A 22,734-nucleotide genomic window follows, 5' to 3' on the forward strand; every position below is an offset into this window, starting at 1 on the left:
AACTTTCATGATTTTTTTTAAGCCCAATTTCCATGATGTACTACTGTCATTCACTCCTGGTCTTATTAGCTCATCCCTTGACAGTGACCCTGACCCTATGACCTTTCAGCAGACTGACTGATGTACAAGGGCTGGCCCAATGCAAATTAAAATCAAGTCATTAACATGATAATGTTGTATATGTATAAATCATGTAATAAAGGTAAATGTTCAAAGGCAAATATTTGAAACCAAGTTCAAAAATGCATTGAAAAAAAAAGCATAAAGTGAGCAGAGAGATTATTGTTGATATTATCATCAAGTTGTTCTCACTCTTCACATATATGCAGTGCCCTGAGCTTTCCCATAAGGTGACACTCGCTGCTACTGCAGAGAAAGGCATCAATATTACATAATGTTGAGTATTTATGTTTGTAATTCCTCTAGGTTTTTTGCATCATGCTATAAGTCTTTGGACACTCCTTTATTCTGATAGTTTAAGGATTCTGTTTGTCTTTCTGCCAGACTTTGTCATTGCCATTTTGAGGACAGTTCGAGGATATGAAATATTAAAAGTTCACTTTTAAGTCTGGGCTTGTATCAAAAAGCGAGACAATAAACAAAAGTCTTTCAAGCTCGACAGTGGGAGAGGTCTCATCTGAGGTGAATTCATATTCCACCCACCTTCCTGTTGATGCCGTCTGAGCCGCACAAGGCCGTAATTGTTTTTGAACGCTATGCATGCAAACACATGTGCGCGCACACACACCGACGAGCAAACAGACACACACACAAACACAATTGAGGCCTTTGCCGTGAAAACACTTGAGCGCCGTGATTGTTTCTTTTAGTCAATACATTCGTGAGAAAAAGCAGTTGCGTATTCCTTAAAGAGAAGTCAAAGACTGAAAGTAAAGTAGCAGAGACTGAATCCATCTGTCATTTATACGCTTCCCCTGGAAAATTCTGCTTTGTTTTCAAACCATTAGAGGCAATAACCATTTGTATGAGACTACAATCTGTGAGGGTTTTTTTTTTTTTTTTTTTTCCCTAGCACTCACGTCCCCAGCCATTTGCCGTAATAATGTGCTCTCACACAAAATCTCAGGCTAAAACCTAAAATCATTTCCCCTAATGTGTACCTGAGATGTGTTCTCTCATGTACAGGCTCAGTATGAAGCCACAATATGAAAATTGATGTAATTGCTGACTTGTCAGACTGTTTTCTCCATGGGTGACCCCTGGGCCATCTCTCTGTTTTTCTGCTCTGTCATTCTTTTTTTATTTTTTTATTTTCCTCCCCACTCCACTCTTCCACGCTCACTTGCTCTCTGTCAGTTTATTTGCTGTCTCTTCCCCCCCCCACTCTCGAATCTCCTGCTCACTTTCTCTCTTTTGCTCTCCATACTGTTTCTCTCTCCCTCCTCCTCTCCGTCCTCCAGTGCTTTACTCCCTCTATCCCCCGCAGCCACAGAGGCCTGATTTACTCCCATTCTGTGTGAAGAGAGGGGCTTTTGTCTGCCACCAACAGCGGTCACATGGCGCCATGCCGGGGGGGCAGCAGCAAGAGTGACGAACCTGCAGTCTCTGCTACCCTCCCTGTGTTTGGAATTAACTGCATGTAGGAGGGAAGCACAGAGTTAGTGTGTGTGCTTGAGCATGAGAAAGTTCCTCCATGTTTGCTTCCAAAATCTGCTTTTCTGTATCTTACTTGTATTTAATTTTAGCTTCACTAGCAGCGTGGATGGCAGTGTCTGTGTTATGCCAAATTCTAGCTCACACAGTCAGTCAGCGTGAGGAAAAAATGAATTTTTTTCCCGGGTAAAGGGGTTGAAGGTGAAGCACAAACATGCTCTCACTCTGAGCCAGGAAAACAAGCCAGGTGTGTAAATGTCTCCGTGTGAGTTCCAAGTTACACGAACATGATATGAGCAGAACATAAGTTATCTACAGCTAACATACTTTGCATTGCACTGTAAACCATTTTTGGCTAGCAACACCAAACTAAACTGGTCTTTAGTTAAAACACAACAGAAATCCACTCTATTTGTGGCACTTCAGTTCCATAGCAGCTTTCATTAACAGTTTTTGAAACTGAAGGTAGAGTTAGGTACATTTTGAGGAGATGATAGCAGCTTTAAAAAAAAAAATGACCACATGACATAATCCAGTGATTTCTACTGACTTTTTGAGCAGGGTTTAGCTACTTTGCTTTGAAAAGAGTAGCAACACTGGTCAGAAAGATTCCCATGGTTAAGACTTGGTGTTCAGCACATCTCACTGAATGCAGAGCTAGTCATGTGACAGTCTACACTTAATGACCTATAATGACAAAGAGAAAATTTTATATTCAGAAATAGAATATATATTTAGAATCGATTGAAAATCTAGACCTGAAATCTCTCATTTAAAAAACGATTCAGACCCTTAATTCAGTGCCTTGTAGAAGCCAAAGCTGGCTAAGTCTCTACAAGCTTTTCACACCTGTACTGAGGCAGTTTATCCCAAACTTCTTCACGGATCCTCTCAAGCTACATCAGATTGGATGGGAAGCGTCTGTGAACTGCCATCTTCAGGTCTCTCCACAGATGTTCTATGGGCTTTAAGTGTGGGCTTTGGCTGGACCTCTCAGGGACAGTCCAACTCCAGCGTTGTCTTGGCTGTTGAAAGGTGAAATGTCGACCCTGTCTCAGGTTGCCTGCACTCAGAAGCAGGTTTTCTTCAGCGACATTCATCCTTCCCTCAGTTCTGACCAGTCTCCCTGTCCCTGCTGCTAAGAAGCCTCCTTACAGCCTGATACTGCCCCCACCATGCTTCACTGTAGGGATGGTATTAGCAGGTGAAGTAGTGCCTGGTGATAACCAGATATAGTCTTTGCAGTTTTCTAAGATGGTTGTCCTTCCAGCAGGTTCTCCATGTCTGCAGATGACTTCTGAAGCTCTGACTCTTACTTTATGAGTGGCTGTTGGATTCTTGGTCTTGGTCTGTTTGACCCAACGGCCACCTTCAGGTCCTGGTGGTTCCAAACCTCTACCATTTAAAAGTTTTTGAGGCCACTGTGATTGTGGGAACACAGAGCGTTTCTTGGACTTCATGGCTTGGTTTTTTGTCCTGCAGTGTAAAATGTGGGACCATAAAGAAACAGGTCTGCACCTTTGCCACTCACTCAAGCTCCAGACTCTCAATAAAGCAAACAGGATCTGGGTCTGAATACTTATAATGAGAGATTTCAGTTTTTGATTTTTAATGAATTTGCAAAACTTTTCACTTTGCCATCATGTTTCCATTAAGTTTGAATTGATGGGCAAAATTTTATCCATTTAAAATTCAGTCTCCAACACAATAACGTGTAGAAAGTGGAGGCGTCTGAATACTTTCTGAAGCCACTGTGTGTTTGGCTGGATTTCAGGCACTTCTGCATTATCAAACGTCAATTCAGATATGTGTTGGTGCTCTCAGAAAAAAAAAACTCAAGTCTGAACATCTGAGGCTTGAACATGCATTGAGATGCTAACTTTAACATTCAGCTCAGAGCCCAACATAGTCTCAGCTATATTTATTATAGTCTCAGCATTGTCATACTCATCAATCTGACAATATAAAACTGAGCCTGACAAGTTTTGTCTGAGATGTCCAAAAATGGACACTGCTCAGAAAATAAACCCCTTTGATTTGGATAACAACCTTTCCTCTTCAACAGCTCTTATGCCACTATTAGATTTTTTTTTTTTTATCAGACTTTGGTAAAGACCTAAGAATAGCAAAGTTGTCTCTCCATATTTTCATCCATCCAGCAGTATTTTTTATTTTTTTTTTTACTTGTATGTAATTATTATGGCCTCATGGGGCCGCTAGTGTAGCTATAGACTTTTTGCCTTGTTTATATTTTGTAAATCATTACAAATGTCATGGGGATACTTTGAGTTTGAGAGAGAAATAAGACCCTGAGAGGGTGCGTGAACATGTGTGAGACAAAGATAATTAGCATGGATTCCTGTCTGCGAATGTAAGTGAGCGTGATAAGAGATAGACAAAGACAGACACTACGTGTGTGTGTGTGTGTGTGTGTGTGTGTGTGTGTGTGTGTGTGTGTGTGAGAGAGAGAGAGAGAGCCTGATGGGATGCGTGTGTGTCTGTCATTTTGTTTGCATCCCTGTGTGTATGTGAGAGTGTGCAAGTGTTTCTCTGTGTCCCTGCGTGTGTGAGAAGATATTAACAACCCGTCAAGTTGTTTGCAGGTCTTCATCTGCCGGCTGCTCTGTGTGTTTAAACTGAGGCCTGGTGTTGTTGAGCTAGCTGGTTTTTACTGGACCCAAAAGCTATTGTGACTTGCTATTGTCCCTTTTGCAGTGCTGCCTCATTAGAAAAGCTTCAACAACCTCTTCATCTGCTTTACCAAGGTCTCAGAGCACGCACCGTCAATCCAATCTACAAGCAAAGGCAAAGAAGTTAATCTCCACCTCACTCTGCCTCTCATACACTTTAGTTCAGTTCATTGGGTGCTATTTATTGGCATGTCATAGCGGCTCCGCACTTAGCCAAAATAACAATCAGCCCTAGCTGGACCTTAGTAAATTGACCCAAATGGACCCGAGCGCTGAAAAATTAGTTAACACTCACCATTTGCTGATGTTCCGGTCCTAATTTGTTTTAAGTCTGCATAAAGAGCTCGCCTCTGTGACCTCGGCCCTCTCCAAAGCATCTGAGAAAACCTCTGATTAAAAACTAACTGGCTCCTGATCATTTCATTCAAAACATCCATTCCCCAGTTCACCTCAGAATGAGGAAGGAGTCTTCTCTACGGTTCACATCGAAGAGACAGAAGCCTTTATTTTTTCCTTAAAAAAAAAAAAAAAAGGCCCACAGTGAAACTCAGTGGGGTTGGCTGAGCCCCCCGTTCGTTATCCCTCTGTGAAAAAAAATGTAGCTCACTCATTCATTTGAGTGAGCCCACTCCGTCAGGACACAGTCAGGCTGCCAGCACAGAGTGCTCTGGAAAAAATACACACAGTTGTCAAAAAAAAGTTCTGGCTCAACTTCATCCGACAAGGTGCTGCACTGGCCCATCAAACGTCAACGAGCACACGTTCCTGGTAGATTGCTATGTAATGTGAGTGATGTATTTATACTGCTAATCTTCATCATCGTCGCAGCGAAAAATAAACTGCCAGCATGATAACTCTGTAGAGATGTAAAATCCTGCCTCAGAGTGTTTTGGCATCTGCCTCATTAAGTCATAGACCTCTTACTCAAACTGGATTACTTCATTGTCTCACCAGTCTCTGAAACAACACGCCCCCACCGACGCAACCTGTCTGTCTTTAGTCTGAACACAAATCTCAGTTTACGCTTCTTGTCCAAAATGTAATACTCCTAAAGACACCAGCACGATGAAGACTGAAGTTGATAATATTCTGACTGTCTAATTAAAGATGCAGCTGTTTTACTCATAGTGTGAGACGTGATTCCTCTCAGGTCCTGTCAGATCCTCTTCAAATTTTGCAGAGATCCAAAACCTCTAAAAACGTTGCTGGACCCACCCTCCAACCAAAGCAGACTCTAGTGTACAGGAGGTGGGAAGACCCGATGACTTCTAGTTGAAAAGCAGTATTATGGGAAATATTTATATGTAACTGAAGCAGATGTTGATGAGGCATATTTAGAATGAGCAATCATTCTAAAATAATTACAATAACACTGTAATTTATCTCTCATTGACTGAAACAGCATCTTCACCCTCCTCTGATATCAACATGAGGACGTTCCTGTCTCCCAGTGTGGCCAGTGGTGGCTCCCTCTTTGTTCAGATTCCGCCCACTCACTGTCTCTGAGGCTCGACACCTCGTACTGACCTCAGAGACGTCCCCAGTCACTGACAGACCTCCTGACTCAATCAGGCGGTCGGCTGGGATTGTTAACCAAGGTGGGGCTGCATTTCATCCTCGTTACCAGACAATAATTAACTCGGAGAAAATGACCCTTTCCTGATTAGAGTCGTGTAAAGGGACAAAGGTGAAACTGTGGAGTGAACACAGACGGATCGTTATAACCATCTACTGACCCAAACCCAGGGAAATGCAGGGACACCACACAAAGGAATGGCTGCAAATATGAAGCCTTTTCATCTGGCTCATAATTGATTTCGTTTTGGACGGACAGAAAGACAAACTTTAGCCATGAAATGAATTGTTTAAATTGGAGAGTAACTTCTTTGCTGGCAGCTAACAGTCTAGGTTTATTCCAGATGTTAATAAATGAACTACTGTTCCATGCGTCTTACTGACATTGTACAAGTGACAGAGGGAGAGACAGAAATCAAACGGAGAGCGATGAGTCAGACAACATCCATATGTCTGCCTGCATTTGACTTTGCACGCTGCACTGTTCATCAGACCAAGAGTGAAGAGGAAACAAAAGCAGCTCACACAATCGAGACAATTATCAAATTCAAAGGAAATAACAAAAGGAGAACATTACCTTCCTCTTGTTGTTCGGGCTCACGTACAAATAACTGAGTATTGTCTTTGGTCCCACTTTGTCATTCAGCTTCTGGTACGTTGCTCCGTAGTCAGTTGACCTGAAATGGAATCAGAAAGGTCTGATGAACACTCGGTGAATTACATGTTGCAATTAAAAGTCCCCCCCTCAAATCCTTTTGTGCTCAAAGCAGCAACACGAACCCCCTGGTGGGAGTCGCAGGGCCACATCAGTACAGTCACCATGAGGCAAACTTTTAAAATCCATTTTGACACAAATGATATAAAAACCTGTTAGTGAAATCTGAACATGCAAGATATTTAGCTCCTAAACGTCACAGAGAAAAATAAACAGCAGCACAAATAAACTCGTCCTGCCAGGTACAGGAAATACAGTGTACAGGGAGTTTAGTGGCATTCAAGCAGAAATGTAAACAACGTGAACACAACAGTGCATCCAGGGATCCAAGGTTCGAAAGCACTAAACCACACTGGAGAAATGTTAAAGGAACCGGTTGAACAAGAAGGCAACAAGTGGAACATGAAAATCAGAGAAATATTTAAAGTGAAAGACTGAAGCTAAATTAGTGTTAATTTGTGAAATCTGACCTTTTAGTTTTTTATTTTAGAGTAAATTTCAACACTTTTCTGTGTGAATCACTTTTATCCCTGCTGTTTTTACTTGTGAGACATATTTGATACATGAGTAAAATATGAGTTACAGTCGCATCAATGTACAAAAGAAGGGTTCACAGAGCGCACAGCCCCAGCCCCTACTTCTAATTAATGCTACTACTGTGATCATTTAGAAATGAGTGTGTGTCCAGCAGTATGAGTTACATCCTTTCATGTTTCAACATGACAGTGCCCCCGTTAACAGAACCAGGTTCATAAAGAAATAATTTTCCAACTTGAGCATGGGAACAGCTTGATTGGTCTGACCTCAACTGCATCCAGAACCATTCAGCTGAATCTGAACGCTGACTGTGAATCAGGCCTTATCACCCAACATCACTGGCAGATCTCACTAATGCTCTTGTGGCTGAAAGGGAGGGGGAAAAAAAAAAAAATATCCCTGCAGCCAGGTTCAAAAAAAACACTGTGGAAAGCCTTCCAGGACAGGTGGAGGCTGTTCCAGCCACTGATTTGGACAGTCACGCAAAAGTCTCCACAAACAGCAGACGTGTGTCCACAGCTCCCCACACATACTGTATGATGTGGATGGAAAGACTCAACCAACAGCTGAGCTTTCTGTACATACACAACCATACCTCGTCTGTACGTGACTATGGGGATTATGTTTCTAATATCACACTACCTTCTCCACTATTAACAGGTTCAGGTTCCAGTTTGATTCAAACACAGAGTGCATGGTGTAATGTGTATGGTGTATGGTGCATGGTGCATGGTGCACGGTGTATGGTGTATGGTGTATGGTGCACGGTGTATGGTGTATGGTGTAGTGTTTTACATGCAGATTAGCAGCAGGTTGTACAGGTTTTCAAAGTTGAGGCTACAGATACAACCCAAATATCTGTCCTGTCCATCTGGCTTTAATGAGCTGAAGGGAGAGTCTTTCATAAAGATTAAACACTGGCTGTGGATAACAGATACTGCTAACAATTACTCATTAATCTACGCACAGTAAGTGTCTACAAAATGCCTGAACGAGTCTGTTTTTTAATGTGGGTGTAATTTCATTCAGTCAGAAAAGTGCTTGTGTTTAATCTGATGTTCCAAATTTAGCTTACAGGAAACTTCTGCCTTTGTTCAGAAGCGCTATGAAAGCATTACTTGAGAGGAGTCAGTTAAAAGAATCTAATTAAACAGCAAAAACACAAATTAATTTCAATTTTGTGTGAGTAAATGATCCAAAAACACTTAGCAAGTATGATAAGATTGATACTGTGTCACATTTCTCTTTATCTCTGCCACACACCACATCGTTTCCAACACAGGAGTAAACACACCGCAGCTTTTATCTATGTTAACATGACTATTTTCCATAATTCCACTTTCAGGTCCACTTCACGCCACCTTCTGTGTTATACTCAGCTCACAAAGTCTTGGAGATGGAGCAGTGAGGTTTGTGTGGCATGGCAGGAAAGCAGAGGCATTTCATAACTCCTTAAACTTCATTTACATAGAAAAGAATGACAGACCAGCTTTAAATAGTTAAATCAAGACCGTCTTCAAACGAGTGCTGAAATATTCAAACGCCGGTGAAGGTGCCAACGCCGAATTTGTGTTGTGTTGAAATTTAGCATTTCAGACTGTCTCCAAAAAGTTTGAACGACTTATCTGTGCTGTCGGGGTCTAATTTATTTTGAGTGACCTGAGGCTCAATCAAGGAGCTATTATAATTTCACATGAAGATAGAGAAAGAGCCTGAAGCATGCAAATCTTCAAAACGCAGCAAATGCAGAATGCATCGTGTGACTTCAAATGAAGCAATCACCCACATCGACTGATGTTTTTTTTTTCTCTCCACTTTCTTTCCATCTAGCTGTTAAATCCAAACGTCCTTGTTTGAAGGGTTGAGGGTTTTTCGGAGAGCTTCACACACAACAGCCATGAAAACACAGGAATATCCATGGTGCGCTGGCAATTTGGTCTCATATATCGGCCCTTTGAGATTTATTACAGGTTAGTATCAACGGTGAGCAAAAACATGGCCACCATGTGAATCTTTCCTGGATGAGTCCAGGAACATTTATCAGAACCATGGGGACAATGACATCAGCCTATTTACTGGATCCTCAGAGGTCCCCCCCCCCGTCACAGAGTCACTTGATTTAGGGGCCAATGACTTATTTTTAATGTCACAGCAACTTTGAACATGAACTAATAAAATGGCACGACCCCAGCAGATCCCTGGAAGGTGAAAGTTACATTAAATGGAAAATGATCATTTCTCAAGGACAATGACTCTGAGTGAAAGTTGTCCACCTCGTTAGTGTGTTTTGAAAGGTTGTTCAGTGGTAATGTGTGGGTGTAAAATGCAGCAGCTCTGACCACACTGCTGTGATTTCATCCGTTTTAGTGGATGCTGGCTCCACGGGGACTGTAGGTGAGCCAACACTTCAGACCGTCCACATGTCGGGTTTTTTTTGGGGGGGGGGGGGGCGTTACGGAAACACTGCATGAGCGCATAAGTATGATATCATTCGTACTACACTGATATGGTTCACTGTGGAAAATGGATTCTGGATGTGCTAGTAGGACAACTGAGCTGAAATACTCTCTCTCTCTCTCTCTCTCTCTCTCTCTCTCTCTCTCTCTCTCTCTCTCTCTCTCTCTCACACACACACACACACAAAACCAAAAGCCTTAAACTTCTTTGATTTCACCCCCCCCCCCCCCCCCCCCCCCCCCCCCCCCCCACACCGAAAACTCTCTCTGAAATGGATTAGAATGATGTCTACGGTCACTTATTAGATAGAGTTTCAATTATAATTTCCAGAGTCTACTGTATATTGATAGGCAGCTACTACACAGCATTCACTCTCTCTGTGGGGAGTTTGATGAATCACAGTGTGGAGGATGAGAGCTGCATGCATCTTGGGATAGTTAACATGAGGTCACTCGCTGAATTAACACACAGAAAGCGCAGCGCTGCTTGAGACACCGGACAAATGGCGACTGAGCCGAGTGTTGCACGATGAATTTATGAAACCCTCAGCACGCTCTGACAGTACATCTTCTGAGTAGCAGGCTAAATCATACCCTTCCCTCCCTCCCTCTCACATCCGCAAACCCTTTCCATCATGTTGCTGCCTGTCGGGCTCGGTGGCAAACTTCCAGTCTTAGAGTTTCACTAGACAAAGAGTATGTTTAAAGAAGTAAGGCTGAAGACTGTAAGAGAAAAGCATTTCAAGACCCCTCACAGACCGGGTATTAACATCTAACTGCATATTGAACCATGACTGGATGGACAGGTGAACATGTCAACAGCCTTCTAGTGTCCAAATGCACACAAACCATTCTGCAAACATGAATGTTAAACAACAAAGTAACAATTAGATTTAGACTGGAGATGGACTGAAACAACCTCAGCTAACTCACTGACCCCATGGCAAAATTACATTTCCTTCATGCATCAACTAAAGCATGATGGGAACTTAAGTTCCATAACTCAACATATGCCTCATATATAGAGAACAATACCAATGGCATATACATATATATATGGTAATGTATATATCACTGATTTTAGGCAGAAATAAGTAACATGATCAACATAATTCTTAGACTATATCACCGGGCCACTGACCTTCTTCTGTATCCACTAATATACATACATCTGTTGACATACAAGCAAAAGAATTTGCAAGAATACGTTTTTATGTGATAATTGTGTTATATAAAATATAAACCACTGACAGGTCTGCCTGTCTACTGTGAGTAGTTGGAAACACTGGAACTGGATCTTTGAGCTGCTTGGAAACACACACACATACACACACACAGATCTCACGGTGAGATCTGTCTGTTATTTTCCTCCACTCTCTCTCCTTTTTTCTGTCTGTACATTTATGAAGTGGAATCGTAAGAGTTCAACATCAGAGTTACGTCTTCTTAATGCCTGTTGAAACATTTTCAGCTCACAGGGACGTGTCTTTACCTCAAGACAGTGAATTCAAATCTGTTTGTGCCTATTTGCATCTTTTTTTGTTGACTTCGTATGCCGTTGCCTAAGAATCTAAAACCTGCTTCATGTTCAGTCTGAGCACACCTTTGGATTTCTGCCACTCAACCTAACACTTTGTTGTGGGCTGGCTGCGTCTGAGCTGTGGTGCTGCATAAAGCTTCTCGACAGGTTTGGGTCTTGTTATTTCCAAATCCTTTGCATTAGCCTGGCATGCTAATGGTCAGTACTGGGGGACGTGAAGAACAAATATAGACTCAGGTCTTGAATCAGGTTTGGGTCTCAGATTTAAGACTCAGGTACAGGTACGTGACTTTAAGGCTGTTTATAAAAACAGAGTAAAAACTGAGGGGGGAAAAACACCTAATGATATCAGAGACAGATTGACAGACTAATGCAAGCTCACATCACGTCACGTGATTTCTAGGTATAAAAGTTTTAAGCTGTTTACCTTCAGACTCTCCCTGCAGAATGCAGGATTTCTGGCACACCAGTCGGACATTGTAAATGCAGTTATCTGTTGCTCTGCTGCTCGGCCTATCTTCCTGGCTGTAAACTGCCCACTAATGTTCTGCACTCTCATTATCCTCTTCGCTCTCTCAAAATATATATATATCATCTGTTCACTCATCTGTCAATCTGTCTTGTTATCCACTTGCATCTTTAATCATCCATCCATTACTAGAAGCTCTACTTTCTTAAGGCATAAGATTTATAATACCGCGAGTGAAACGTCAGTAGTAGATGCACCATTACCAGGGTAATGTGGTACCATCATCAGAGACACAGAGCAATAGCCTCACTTGAGCCGCTATGAGGCAAATGCAGTCATATAATGGTACATTTACCACAGCTGTGGGTGAGAGCTTAAGCCTTGAGGCAGCCTCTGTGGAAAACCATGCGTTGTTTGCTCCATGAGCCTTTTTTTCCTCCATGAAGGACAGTGGAGGAGAGAAACTGGAAGTAGTTTCCTCATATAAAAGTGGGTCCACATCAGTCAGTGCTTAAGTTACCTCTCAAGAATGCAATATGAAATTCCACAAGAGTAGTTCACTGACAGGTTCTTAGTTCGGTTCAAGACAAATTGACATAAAATTATGTGAATGTGTCCTCCAAAGGTGCAAGGCTTGACTGTTATGGAGTAGTTTTGCAAACAATCTGACGACGCAATATTAATACAGGTCATATAAATACAGCTACAGCGTACACACTCTGATTGATACCCTGATTTTATCCCAGTACCGTCAATTTCTGAATTCCCCAAATTTAATTGCCAAACATCATGTGGTTCACAGTGTGTTTATGCTTTAATTTTACTTAAGATTTTAGATTTGAGTTCATTTCATTTCATTTAAATACACGTGTTAGGTGGAAATTAGCCTAGCTAGACTAGAAGCAGAGGAAAACAGCCAGCTATAGTTAGACTGGTTATCTCAACTGTTCAAAAATACCAATGCTGCTAACTAGCTCTTAATTCCGGACTATTGAGTGCACCTGAATATAAGCCGCACCCACTAAATTTAAAAAGAAAAAAAAAAAATTGTACATATATAGGCCGTACTTGTCTATAAGCCACAGGTGTCTACCTTGTAACATGAGATATTTACACAGAAACATGGTACACCAAAAGATTTTAATCAAATAAATAGGGTTCAAAGCGTGTGAAAAAAGTAGCGGCTTATAGTCTGGAAATTACGGTAATTTTGCCTTTCATGTGACAGCGAGAAAGATCTACAGAGCCAGCTGTTACCAGGGTAATAAGTCACTTACATAAATGCTTGAAGTCCCATTTATTTAAAAACACTTCAACATCTAATGTATAAATTCTTAATGGAGGGTAGATTTGAGAAAAACCTATTAGTGTTTTCATGAAAAATTAGAGTTCACATCCAGTCCACCCAGTTAGTCCATGCAGACAGAGTTTTTTTTTTTTTTTTTTGCTTATGTTGCCTGATTGTACAGCCTCTCACAGCAAATTTGGACCAGATTTTGATTCACTTCCGGTCACGAATTGACCTTCACGTCGCACAGAGTTCAGTCTAATTGAAGTCTGATAAGGGTGCAGACGCACAAACACACAGTTTTCTTTTCTTTTTTTTTTTTCCTCCTTACAGCTCAGAAAAATAAGCTGTCAAGCAGAGAAGTAAATGTAGAAACTTGCAAATTAGTCTACAGGCTAAAAGTTAAAGTTTAGATAATTAAGCTGAGAAGTACAAATGTTTCGGGTCCCAGGATTGGTCCCACAGTAACAATATAGAATTCTGTAAAATACAGAAGAAAGGTGAGCAGCAACAAAGAGACAGAGTTGTCTGTGCGTCGTCCAGGTTGCTTCAAATGCCCGAAACTTTATAGCCAACAATCACTCCCTTGCAATATTCTGGATGTACACACTTAATTAACAAACAGGTTTCACTCACAGAGGAATATTTAACCTTTTCAATGTAACTACCATATATTACAGCATTCTTCACAAAACTGCATCTCTGTAGCTTTGAAGTACTCAACAATAAACCACTTTAATTTTCCTTTAAACTGTCAATTAGTTGCTTCCATTGTCCAGCGTCTTTGAGCACCCGGAAAAGCGCTATACAAATTCGATGTATTATAATTATTAATTTACTTTATGTACGGGGCGCCAAGTAAAATACTGTGCAAAACAAATAAAGCTTTAACCCTTAGCGACCTGCCTGCAAGACGAGGTGGAGGGTGGAATAGACCCGCAGCGCAGCGTCTGCAAACCAAACGGCTTCGAACCTGCCGCCTCGACTCTGGCGGGATTCTTCAGTTCTTAAAGTTCAACAAAACGCTCCAAATAACATTCAAGTGTCCCTCTAACAACTGCCCACATGAAGCTAAGCGCTAACAAACTTGTTTGTTGTTTGTTTGGCACATTTTACTACTACTAATACTGACCTGTAGAACACAGAAGAAAGGTGAGCAGCAGTAAAGTCTAGCTGCCTGTGCCTCGTCCAGGTTGCTTCTGGTGTGTGGGCGGAAGTTAACCCCCCCCCCAACTAGACGAACCTGGGCGCAACAGTTCCCCTGCCAAAAGTTCCACCTGGCTGCTGCTCACATGTAATGTCTCTTTTCACAATACGTATGAGAATTAAAACAGTGTACCAAACACCATGTTATTAAAGATCAATATTAGGCCCTGAAAAAAAAAAAAATCTGACTTTGTGTTCAGTTAATTAAATAACACAAAAGTGGTTGCACAATTTCGTGGTGTACCACAGAAAGCTTAGTATAGTACAACTCTTTGACAGATTTTAAATTCATATCCTTAGGACTACTTCTTCCATCTATACAACATCCACAAGGCCGGCAATACTACAAGACTCACAACAAATAATAAGAGAAAGTCAACTGAATGCCACAGGTTGCCTATCCCTTTTGAGTATACACTTGTTTGAAGTTACATGATGCATACACCAAATGAGACACTCAAACCCAAAATGCCCTGTTTTCACGGCTGCACCACTTCATCAGATGGAAATCATCTAGATGTCTTGTGCCTCATTTTATACATGTCTCCCTCATAATTATTCTGCCTGGCTTATCTGGTATCATTGCAAACTTTGGGATTGCCACTTGAATTAAAAAAAAAAAAGTTTTAAATATAACATGCAAAACAGAAAAGCCTTGAATAAACACTGAGCCTCTGAGAGAGGTTGAAATCAGAAAATGAAGATGGAATTTTATTTCACTTTTTTTTTGCTTTTGTTGTTCACATTCTAACTTTTCTTAACTTTTAAATGTTTAATTTTTGCACAGTCATGTCTTAGTTTGTTTTCAGTTGATCAGGACATTTTTTTTTTTTCCACTTTAAGTTTTCTGCTTTCACACAGGTTTCACTGGTAATATCTGATTGTGCCAAATGTTCCAGAGGTGAAATTAGATTTTGGAAAAATCTGTCACAAAATATCTGTTTGTCTCTCTTCGACAACAAATTATGGCCAGTTATTGTATGCAATGCATAAAAACATCTCTCTTTTCAGCTTGAGAATTGAGTTTAAACATCATGTGGCTTCTTTATTTCTTTTTATTTTCATGTAAGTAATCTCTTGTTCCTGCCTCTGAGGTCTTTTCCTAGACAGAGCTGTTCATGTCTGTGTGTACTACATTTCACAGGCAACAATGATAATGAAAAAAATATATTTCATAATGATAATTACTTTAGCAGATCTTCTTTGGTTAAGACTTTCTTTCTTTGAGACATTAATGCAGACACATTCCTTTCCAGCAGGCATCTACCGAAATTACATGAGAATCCAGGCAGAAGCAAGTCTGACACTCCAAGCAAGGCTACGCTGTGTTCAAGGCTGGTCAAGGTAATTTGCTGGATAACACTGCCAGCTCCAGTGGTGTTGATTAGTGACTTTCATGTGCGAGATTCGTGGTGCCCAAAGACATTAAAACCAATTGAGGGCAGTTAGCTATTCTGGCTTATCAGCTGAGAGATCTTTCTCTGTTGCCTCTTTTTCTAGCATTGAATTTTACATTAATTCATATTATAAGATCCTTGGGAGTATTGGTATTCTTTATACCGACGAGCAGAGCTGGCAGCAGTTCAAACCGCAGGATTAAAAACATCAGAAATGTATAGAACTAACTCAAGCAATCCCCTCTGACCAATTTATTGTGTCAAACTCGCAGCTGCTTGAGGCTTTTCTAGACATGTCATGAGCTTGTGTTGTGTGATAAGCTTACCTCCATAATGAACTCTCAGTCACACTGTTGAGGTTGAAGTCAAATAGTTTGGTCAGCATCAAAATCACCTGCAGAAAGAGACAAGCATTGCAATCAATACACTGGGCTATTGATCAAATGTCTGCTGAGCAAAATAAACAGTATCAATGCAAAATTGACAGGAAGTACAGGTATGAAACCTTTCTTTTCAATTCTCTGAGAAAAAACCCTTTTATCCAGTTTGCTAGAAACATAGTTTGGTCTCTGAGAACCATCATCCTACATAGTCAGTCTAAGGCAAAACTGTGGATAACTGTCTTCCCAGGTCCATGTCTAACTGGGACCTGGGACCTGGAACCTGAGATAGGCCAGCTTAAGTTTACATTAAGTAAAACTGGGTCCAGGTAGGGTCTGAAAGGCCTGCGTGTCAATAATCAAGTTTCCATCTAAATGGAAACTGCTGTTCTGCCAATATTAGGCCTTGACTGCATTAAGATAAACAGTTGGTAGCACTAATATTTCAGTCAGTCGTTAAAAGAGCTCCAGTCAAACCTCAAATTGTGGAACACCATCTAGAAAATGCAATGGAAATATGGCATGTATTTTATGTTTTATGTATTATGAGACAGGCCTTAGTCACCTCATCCACATAGATCTGATTTTTTTGTCCACCGCAATTTTTCATCAGCACGTTGTTACATTTTGCTTTTATTTATACTTCTCACCTCCATAAAAGGTAAAAACTTTGGGTCTATTTAGGTTGATCTCAATCAATCAATCAATCAATCAGAATTTATTTGCACAGCAGTTTTTATACAAACACAATGCAACACAATAAAACAGTACCCACCACGGGTCATTTTAAACCTGTGAAGACCTGTAGTTTGAAGGTACGTTGACCAGTAAACTTAGCCTTAGTGGTAACACCCCCAGGTTGTTTTTTTTTTTTTTTCATTTTCAAACTTGTAGCTTTCAGACCAACCAATGCTGACTCAACTTGAATACCTTTATTTGACATCACTTGAAGACATTCATCAGACTTTACACAACTCAATCTGGAGCCACAAAAAGCTTTTTACATATGTTCCAGTAAAATATTAAAACGGTTATAGAGAAATGTATTTAATCAAATGTGATCTGGGCTGACGAGCACTGCACTCGACTTCATTAGCTTGTGGTTTGTGGTAGCACAGCAACATTATGGAACCTAAACAAGCTCTAACAGCTATATTACTGTGTCTTTTACCAGGTAGTGTGATTAGTTTTAATTTAGTGACACTGATCTCTGTGTAAGATGAGATGTTAGTGTTTTGAAATGGAGATGTATCTCTGCCAGAACGAAATTCAGTCATTTCAACACCACAGATCTACACCCACGCCACACTGTGAGCTTCTGAAAGCTGTAACAAGGTTTCTTCTATGCATGCTACCATACATTGCAATGCTTAATGTGATCCCCTCTAATTATCCCAAACTCATTACTTAATCATATCAGATTGATTCTAAACACTCAACTGTAAATATTCCGTATTCCGTTAACACCCTCAAGGTGCACGGGATGAGGGAAAGTGGGTCAGCCAAAGTCTTCGGGGAAAAACAGAGGCAGAAACATCACATTTTGCTCCGAGCATAAAAGAAGTAAAGCAGCACGGAAACTCACAATCTATTTACTTTGTGACTGGAGGTGTATTTGAAATGGATAAAACTCAGAAGAAGCAGAAAAGGCAAGAGCGTCTTCACAGGGAGTACCGCAGCTTCAGTTTAATATAGTCTTTTTTAACGCCTGTGCAGTGTCCTTACTTCTCTCGCTCATGAGTTATGTTCATTTTTGACAATGCTGAACGAAAATCTCCAAGGATATTTTGTGGCGATTTTGACGGTTATCTGATGACCTCTGAGCGACCCGCAGCACAGTGGTCAGCTGATATGGCGTGGGTGAAGAGGAGATGCTGCCAGTGCAGACACATCTATTCACATAATGCATTGCTTGTGATGTGCTGGTACATCCTTATCTCTAACTTTGCTATCGGGGAAAAAGGGCTGTATGTACAAGGCAGACACTGCACACAGATATTTCCCAGTGCGTGGAGTAAAATAAACAACCTCGGTCTATACAATTCATATTTGGTGCCTTCAAGTCTTGTGCCTTGCCGTGCACAGCCAATATCCAACTGTTTCCCCTTGGCCTGGCTGCCTTTGATACCTCCACTGTTATTGAGGCAGCAGCCGAGCCACTATATGACTTGTGTGACTTTGTGAAACAGTTCCACCAGCATGGGGTTCCTGTGAGTACAAGCAGAACAGATGCACCTTAGTGGAATTACATTGCGAGGTTGGGGCTCCTGTGATCAGGCTTATTAAGTATGCGCTAACATCTGCAGCCCCCAAAACACTGCAAACGTGTGGTGCACTCTGCCGACCCATGGCTGGCAGGGTTTTGGAGTGTTGTTGAGGATGTGTTGTGGAAAATAACCACCAGAACAACAACTAGTAAAAAGGCATTGATTCAGGGAGTAGCTGGGCGTTTTTAGCGTGTGGAGAATTAGCCCGGGGAATGAATAACCTTAAATGTCCGGACTAGACCTTTGCATGCTAATGACTGACCAAGTCCATTTAGCTGCCCAGCTGGAGGCTGAATTCACACTCGCACCACGCAGCTTCTTTCTTTCTCTGCATTCCCTCACTTTCTTTTTCTACACTCTCTACACCTTTTTCTGCTGTAAGTCTACACGTGTGCATGTGAGTGCGTGTGAGAGAGCGGTGAAGGTGAGGGTAATGGTGCAATTATGTTTTTAACATTTCTGAGTCACTCTGCTGTGTGTCTGTGTGCCTGGATGTAGGTGAAGGTGAGGGAGCAGCTACGCTTTTACAACTCTGAGTTGTCCCTTATGGCTTGTGTATATGTTGGTGTGAGTAGATTTGCTGCTGCACACACGGTGAGAGGTAACGCTCTGGCTCCAGATTCTGGATGAAGTCCTCTAAAAGGCTAAGGTATAAGCTGGGTGACTTGGCTTCATTAGTTGAAGGGCAGCGTGCGTACGGGCCCTTCTGTCTGCCACATATGGAGACTATGTGGGCAGTCATCAGCAAGTGGCCATGTCAGATGGGCTCCCACCGGAAAGTGCATATGCTCCACCACTGACCATGCCAATTAGGCCTGCGGGCTTCTCCTACTGTAACTACTACGATGAGACCAGGTTCCCCTCCACCAGGCCGCACAGAGACGGCCGCTGGACAGACACACACACTCACTTCTGACAGTTTGGAGATGTGCAGAGGAGCATGAAGGCATCACAATGAGACAGAACATAGCTGGTGGTTGTGTGTTACAGTTTAAGAATAGAGACGCAGTGATTAACAGATGCTTTACAGCACAACAGTTATAAGGCCCATAATACAGTACATATACTGTACAGTGCCTGCCAGCACTTAGAATAGAGAGTCACAATGTTAGTGTGTGTGTGTGTGTTTTAGTTTACAGAGGCTGCATCAACTAAAAGAGAGATTTACAGAATATGTACCACACAATGAGCAGAGGCAGAGGCCTGCAGAAAGAGACTGATGCCCCCTGATGAAACAGAGGCTGCCTCAGAGTCAAAAGACCCATAACTTGGAACAGTAGCTTCAGGATCACCAGTCATCCCTGCCCATTCAAATCAAGATAACCCAAGAAACAAACAGGAAGAACATTGTTGTTTTGGTAGCAAAAAAAAAAAAAAGTTAAAGCTGCAATCTATAACTTACTGATCGAACAACAACAAAAATGGAAAAAATAACTAGTGCCACATGTATGAGGGTGTTTCAGCTGATTGTTATCGGTGTGTGGTAAAAATATCACACAATGGCCAGCTAACATGAAATACAGAGACCCTCAGCGGGGCCCCAAACTGGAGACCCCCATGGACATCTCAAGTTTTTAGGAAGGTCTTAAAAGTAAAGATGATTATTTTGTGTGATGTAATATTTATTGACATGTTAAAATGATGAATGGTGACAATGAACAGGAAGCTCATGCGTATCTCGCTGTTGCCACAGTTACATGGATATGATATCTCTGTTATAAAGAATCCATCCAGAGGATGTGGTAAACTGTCCAAGATGCTTGGATCAACCTACCTGCCAAGTACCTTGAAAATTTGTGTGTAAGTGTACCAAGGAGACCTGGTCCTGTTCTAAAGGCAAAGGGTGGTTTATCATCGCTTTGTAGTTAATTGATAAATGAAAACTACCCAAGGCATTATTTTTGAATGCATCCTTACTTTACTTTTAGTAGCTATGACATGTAGTATAAAGGTGCTACATTCAGACAAAATGGCCACTGTTGCTCACACTACACTTCCTGCCTCACCGCTCAGGTTTTGGTGGTGAAGCCACTTATCTGATAGGGAAGGCAGAGGAAAAGAAGCAGAGGGACAAAGAGCACACACAGCTGGAAGGAGCTGGGCAAACAGACTTTGACAGACTTTGACTTTGACTTCACGTGCATTCAGGAAAGTAGCTTAATAATTAAGAACTGTTCAGGTGGAAGAAGACAGACAGGGGGAACTGCATTTCTGTGATGAGTGAATTCAGTTAAAGCTGCATTTAGGAGTTTAAAGCTGCTCTGATCGATATTTTTTACATTAACAATAGATCAAAAGAGTGTGTGCAAAGATAGGTGCTCTTTAACAAACCTTGGCAAAATGTGGTCCTGGAGACACCTGCTGTTGTGGGAACATGTTTGTGAATGCACAGCAGCGACACTAACAGCTAGCAGAGGTGCATCGATGCCACTTTACAGTATTATGCACCATTACAGAAGGTTTCCATATGGTTACTGTATTGTTTCTCCTGTTTCAGCTGCAATTTCTATAAATCCTTAACACATCTACACGTTTAGTCAGTTGGAGTGTTTGTCCTCTGTTCAAGACTTCTGCCCTTGTTTTGTTGTTTTTCCCGTGTTTCCTTTCCTTTTCCAACCATTATCATACCAACAAAATCAGGTTCATACTTGGCTGAAAACCTACAGTTTTGATCAACTGAGGAACTTCTACGTTAGAAGAGTTCAAAGGAAAAAAAATGTGGATGTGTCTCAGGAGGTTGTTATGGAAGGCTTTTAAATGCATAAAGAAAACACACAGTGTTTATAGTCATGCAAAGGGAAGCTCAGCTCCGGGTGAGGATCAGGAACAACTGTGTCTCTGCAAAGCTTTAGGTTTTTAAAATATCTCCCCATTATTTTTCTTTAATCAAAAGTGTGCCTTTGCTGCTAGCAAACACTGTTATCTCCTGTACTGTTTGGTAATTGTCCTTGGATGGAGGAGAAAAAATATCATCATGGATCAAAATTCCCAAACATGCATAGACAAACAACAATTACCATTTCCTGGGGCACAAGAAGGCAGAATAAACAAATATGAAATGCGGAGTATTAGCACACATTCTGAAGCTCCCAAAACAGGGAAATGTGCTGGGTTCATGTTCTGCAGGGCATTATCAACTATTTGTTTTTCTCACATCTTATTTTTCTAATCACGTGAGACCAGATTTCCAGATTTCTCCAGGGGACAGATCTTTTTGCACTTGATTAGAAAAAAAAAAAATGAAATGATCTGGGCACAGATGATGACGTTCGTGTGTTCAGAGGAACAAAAATAAAACACCTTGCCACACAGATGCATTTAATGAAACTGTTTTGCACTTTTATTGTTAATCGATAAAATTCATTCAGTAATGAAGACTCAGAGAGGGAGAAACAGAGCAATATACACATATAATGATGTAAACAAGTTTTACCTGCCAACATTTCCAAATAGCTCACACTGTCAGGCTCATCGGGGATCACTGAGCCAGGAACGCTCCTCTCTGTGGATTAGCCTGTCACATCTTCCTTTGGAAGATTCACCACTTGTGCCTATCACTAATATAAAAGTGAAGCATACCTGGGAAAACAAGGTTTTCAGCTACTTGTCACATATCTAAAAATAATATATCTTCATCTGGATCAAAATTAATCAGGGTCTGTCAGGTGCACGTCCCAGGGAGGTTACATATGCCGTCGCATAGTAATGCTCAGCAGTCTGGGCTGTTTATTAGTCAGCAAATAATCAGTCTTCTGTGGCCTCATTTAGCCTGATTTCTTTCATTCTTCATTACAACATGCAGAGGCTGTAGAAAACTCTATTTTAAACATGCACCCAGCAATGAGGAGTGTGTTATGTTTTGCCGTCAGTGATTAAAATCTCATTTCTCCATATTTTTTTTTTTTCATGCGATAACGGAAAACATATACATTTTCTATTTTCGATTCCACTGGAGCAGATTATTTTGGGATGTGTGATGTTTGCAGAGATGCTCCTAGAATACTGAGGAAGTCTGGAGCTTTTGTGACTACCTGCAGTTTCATGTTGCGCTTGTTTGATCCACGCAGACCTGTCACCTTTGTCTTGTTTGTTTTTTAATGATGATGCGGTCTTAGGTTTCAAAGTGAGTATTTCCTTGATCTTTAGCCATTTGCTGCTCCTAATTGGTTGTTAACCCACTTTGCAACTTGTAGATTTTCTTCCACAGTATCTCGGATGGATTCTGCGTATGAAAATTATTGCAATTAAGTAGCTGATCTTTCAAGTGCTGAGCTGCTAATGCATTTCAAAACATGAAAGGCTTAAGGAAGAGATTAAGGGGATACTTACTGGTAAAAGGCATTAAAGAATACTGAGTGTATGATTAGATATTAGTGGTTTTGTGATGTGACACAAAAAGTGTACTGTTGAATTTTTCCATGAATTATGTACATGAGGAAACGATGTAAACACATGCAAGGAGATGTATGTGTATATTCCTCACATCTGTATACAATCTTCATTCACACATTTATCAATGCTCACATTTAAGGGTAAGACATTTTTAAGGGTCTCAGAGTGCATTGAACCAATGTTACGGATTATTTTGTTTGTTACAGAC

The 22,734-nt window shown here is 41.1% G+C and overlaps 1 protein-coding gene across 5 annotated transcripts in view; it reads right to left on the reverse strand.

Moving 5' to 3' along the window:
* The window catches only part of LOC121180846 (VPS10 domain-containing receptor SorCS1), a 128,463-nt gene that overhangs the window by 53,183 nt on the left and 52,546 nt on the right, over positions 1-22,734 (reverse strand). For all 5 annotated transcript variants that reach the window (XR_005893972.1, XM_041036512.1, XM_041036511.1 and 2 more), the window contains exons 2-3: positions 15,814-15,881; positions 6,457-6,556 (exon numbers count right to left, since the gene is read on the reverse strand). Coding sequence is in view for 4 of the 5 variants with exons in the window: in XM_041036512.1 (XP_040892446.1) it covers positions 6,457-6,556; positions 15,814-15,881 (168 nt within the window). In the remaining variant the exon portion in view is untranslated. The remainder of the gene's footprint in view (positions 1-6,456; positions 6,557-15,813; positions 15,882-22,734) is intronic.

The sequence above is a fragment of the Toxotes jaculatrix genome, chromosome 4 (assembly GCF_017976425.1).
Source record: "Toxotes jaculatrix isolate fToxJac2 chromosome 4, fToxJac2.pri, whole genome shotgun sequence".
In the NCBI taxonomy this organism is placed as follows: Eukaryota; Metazoa; Chordata; class Actinopteri; family Toxotidae; genus Toxotes; species Toxotes jaculatrix.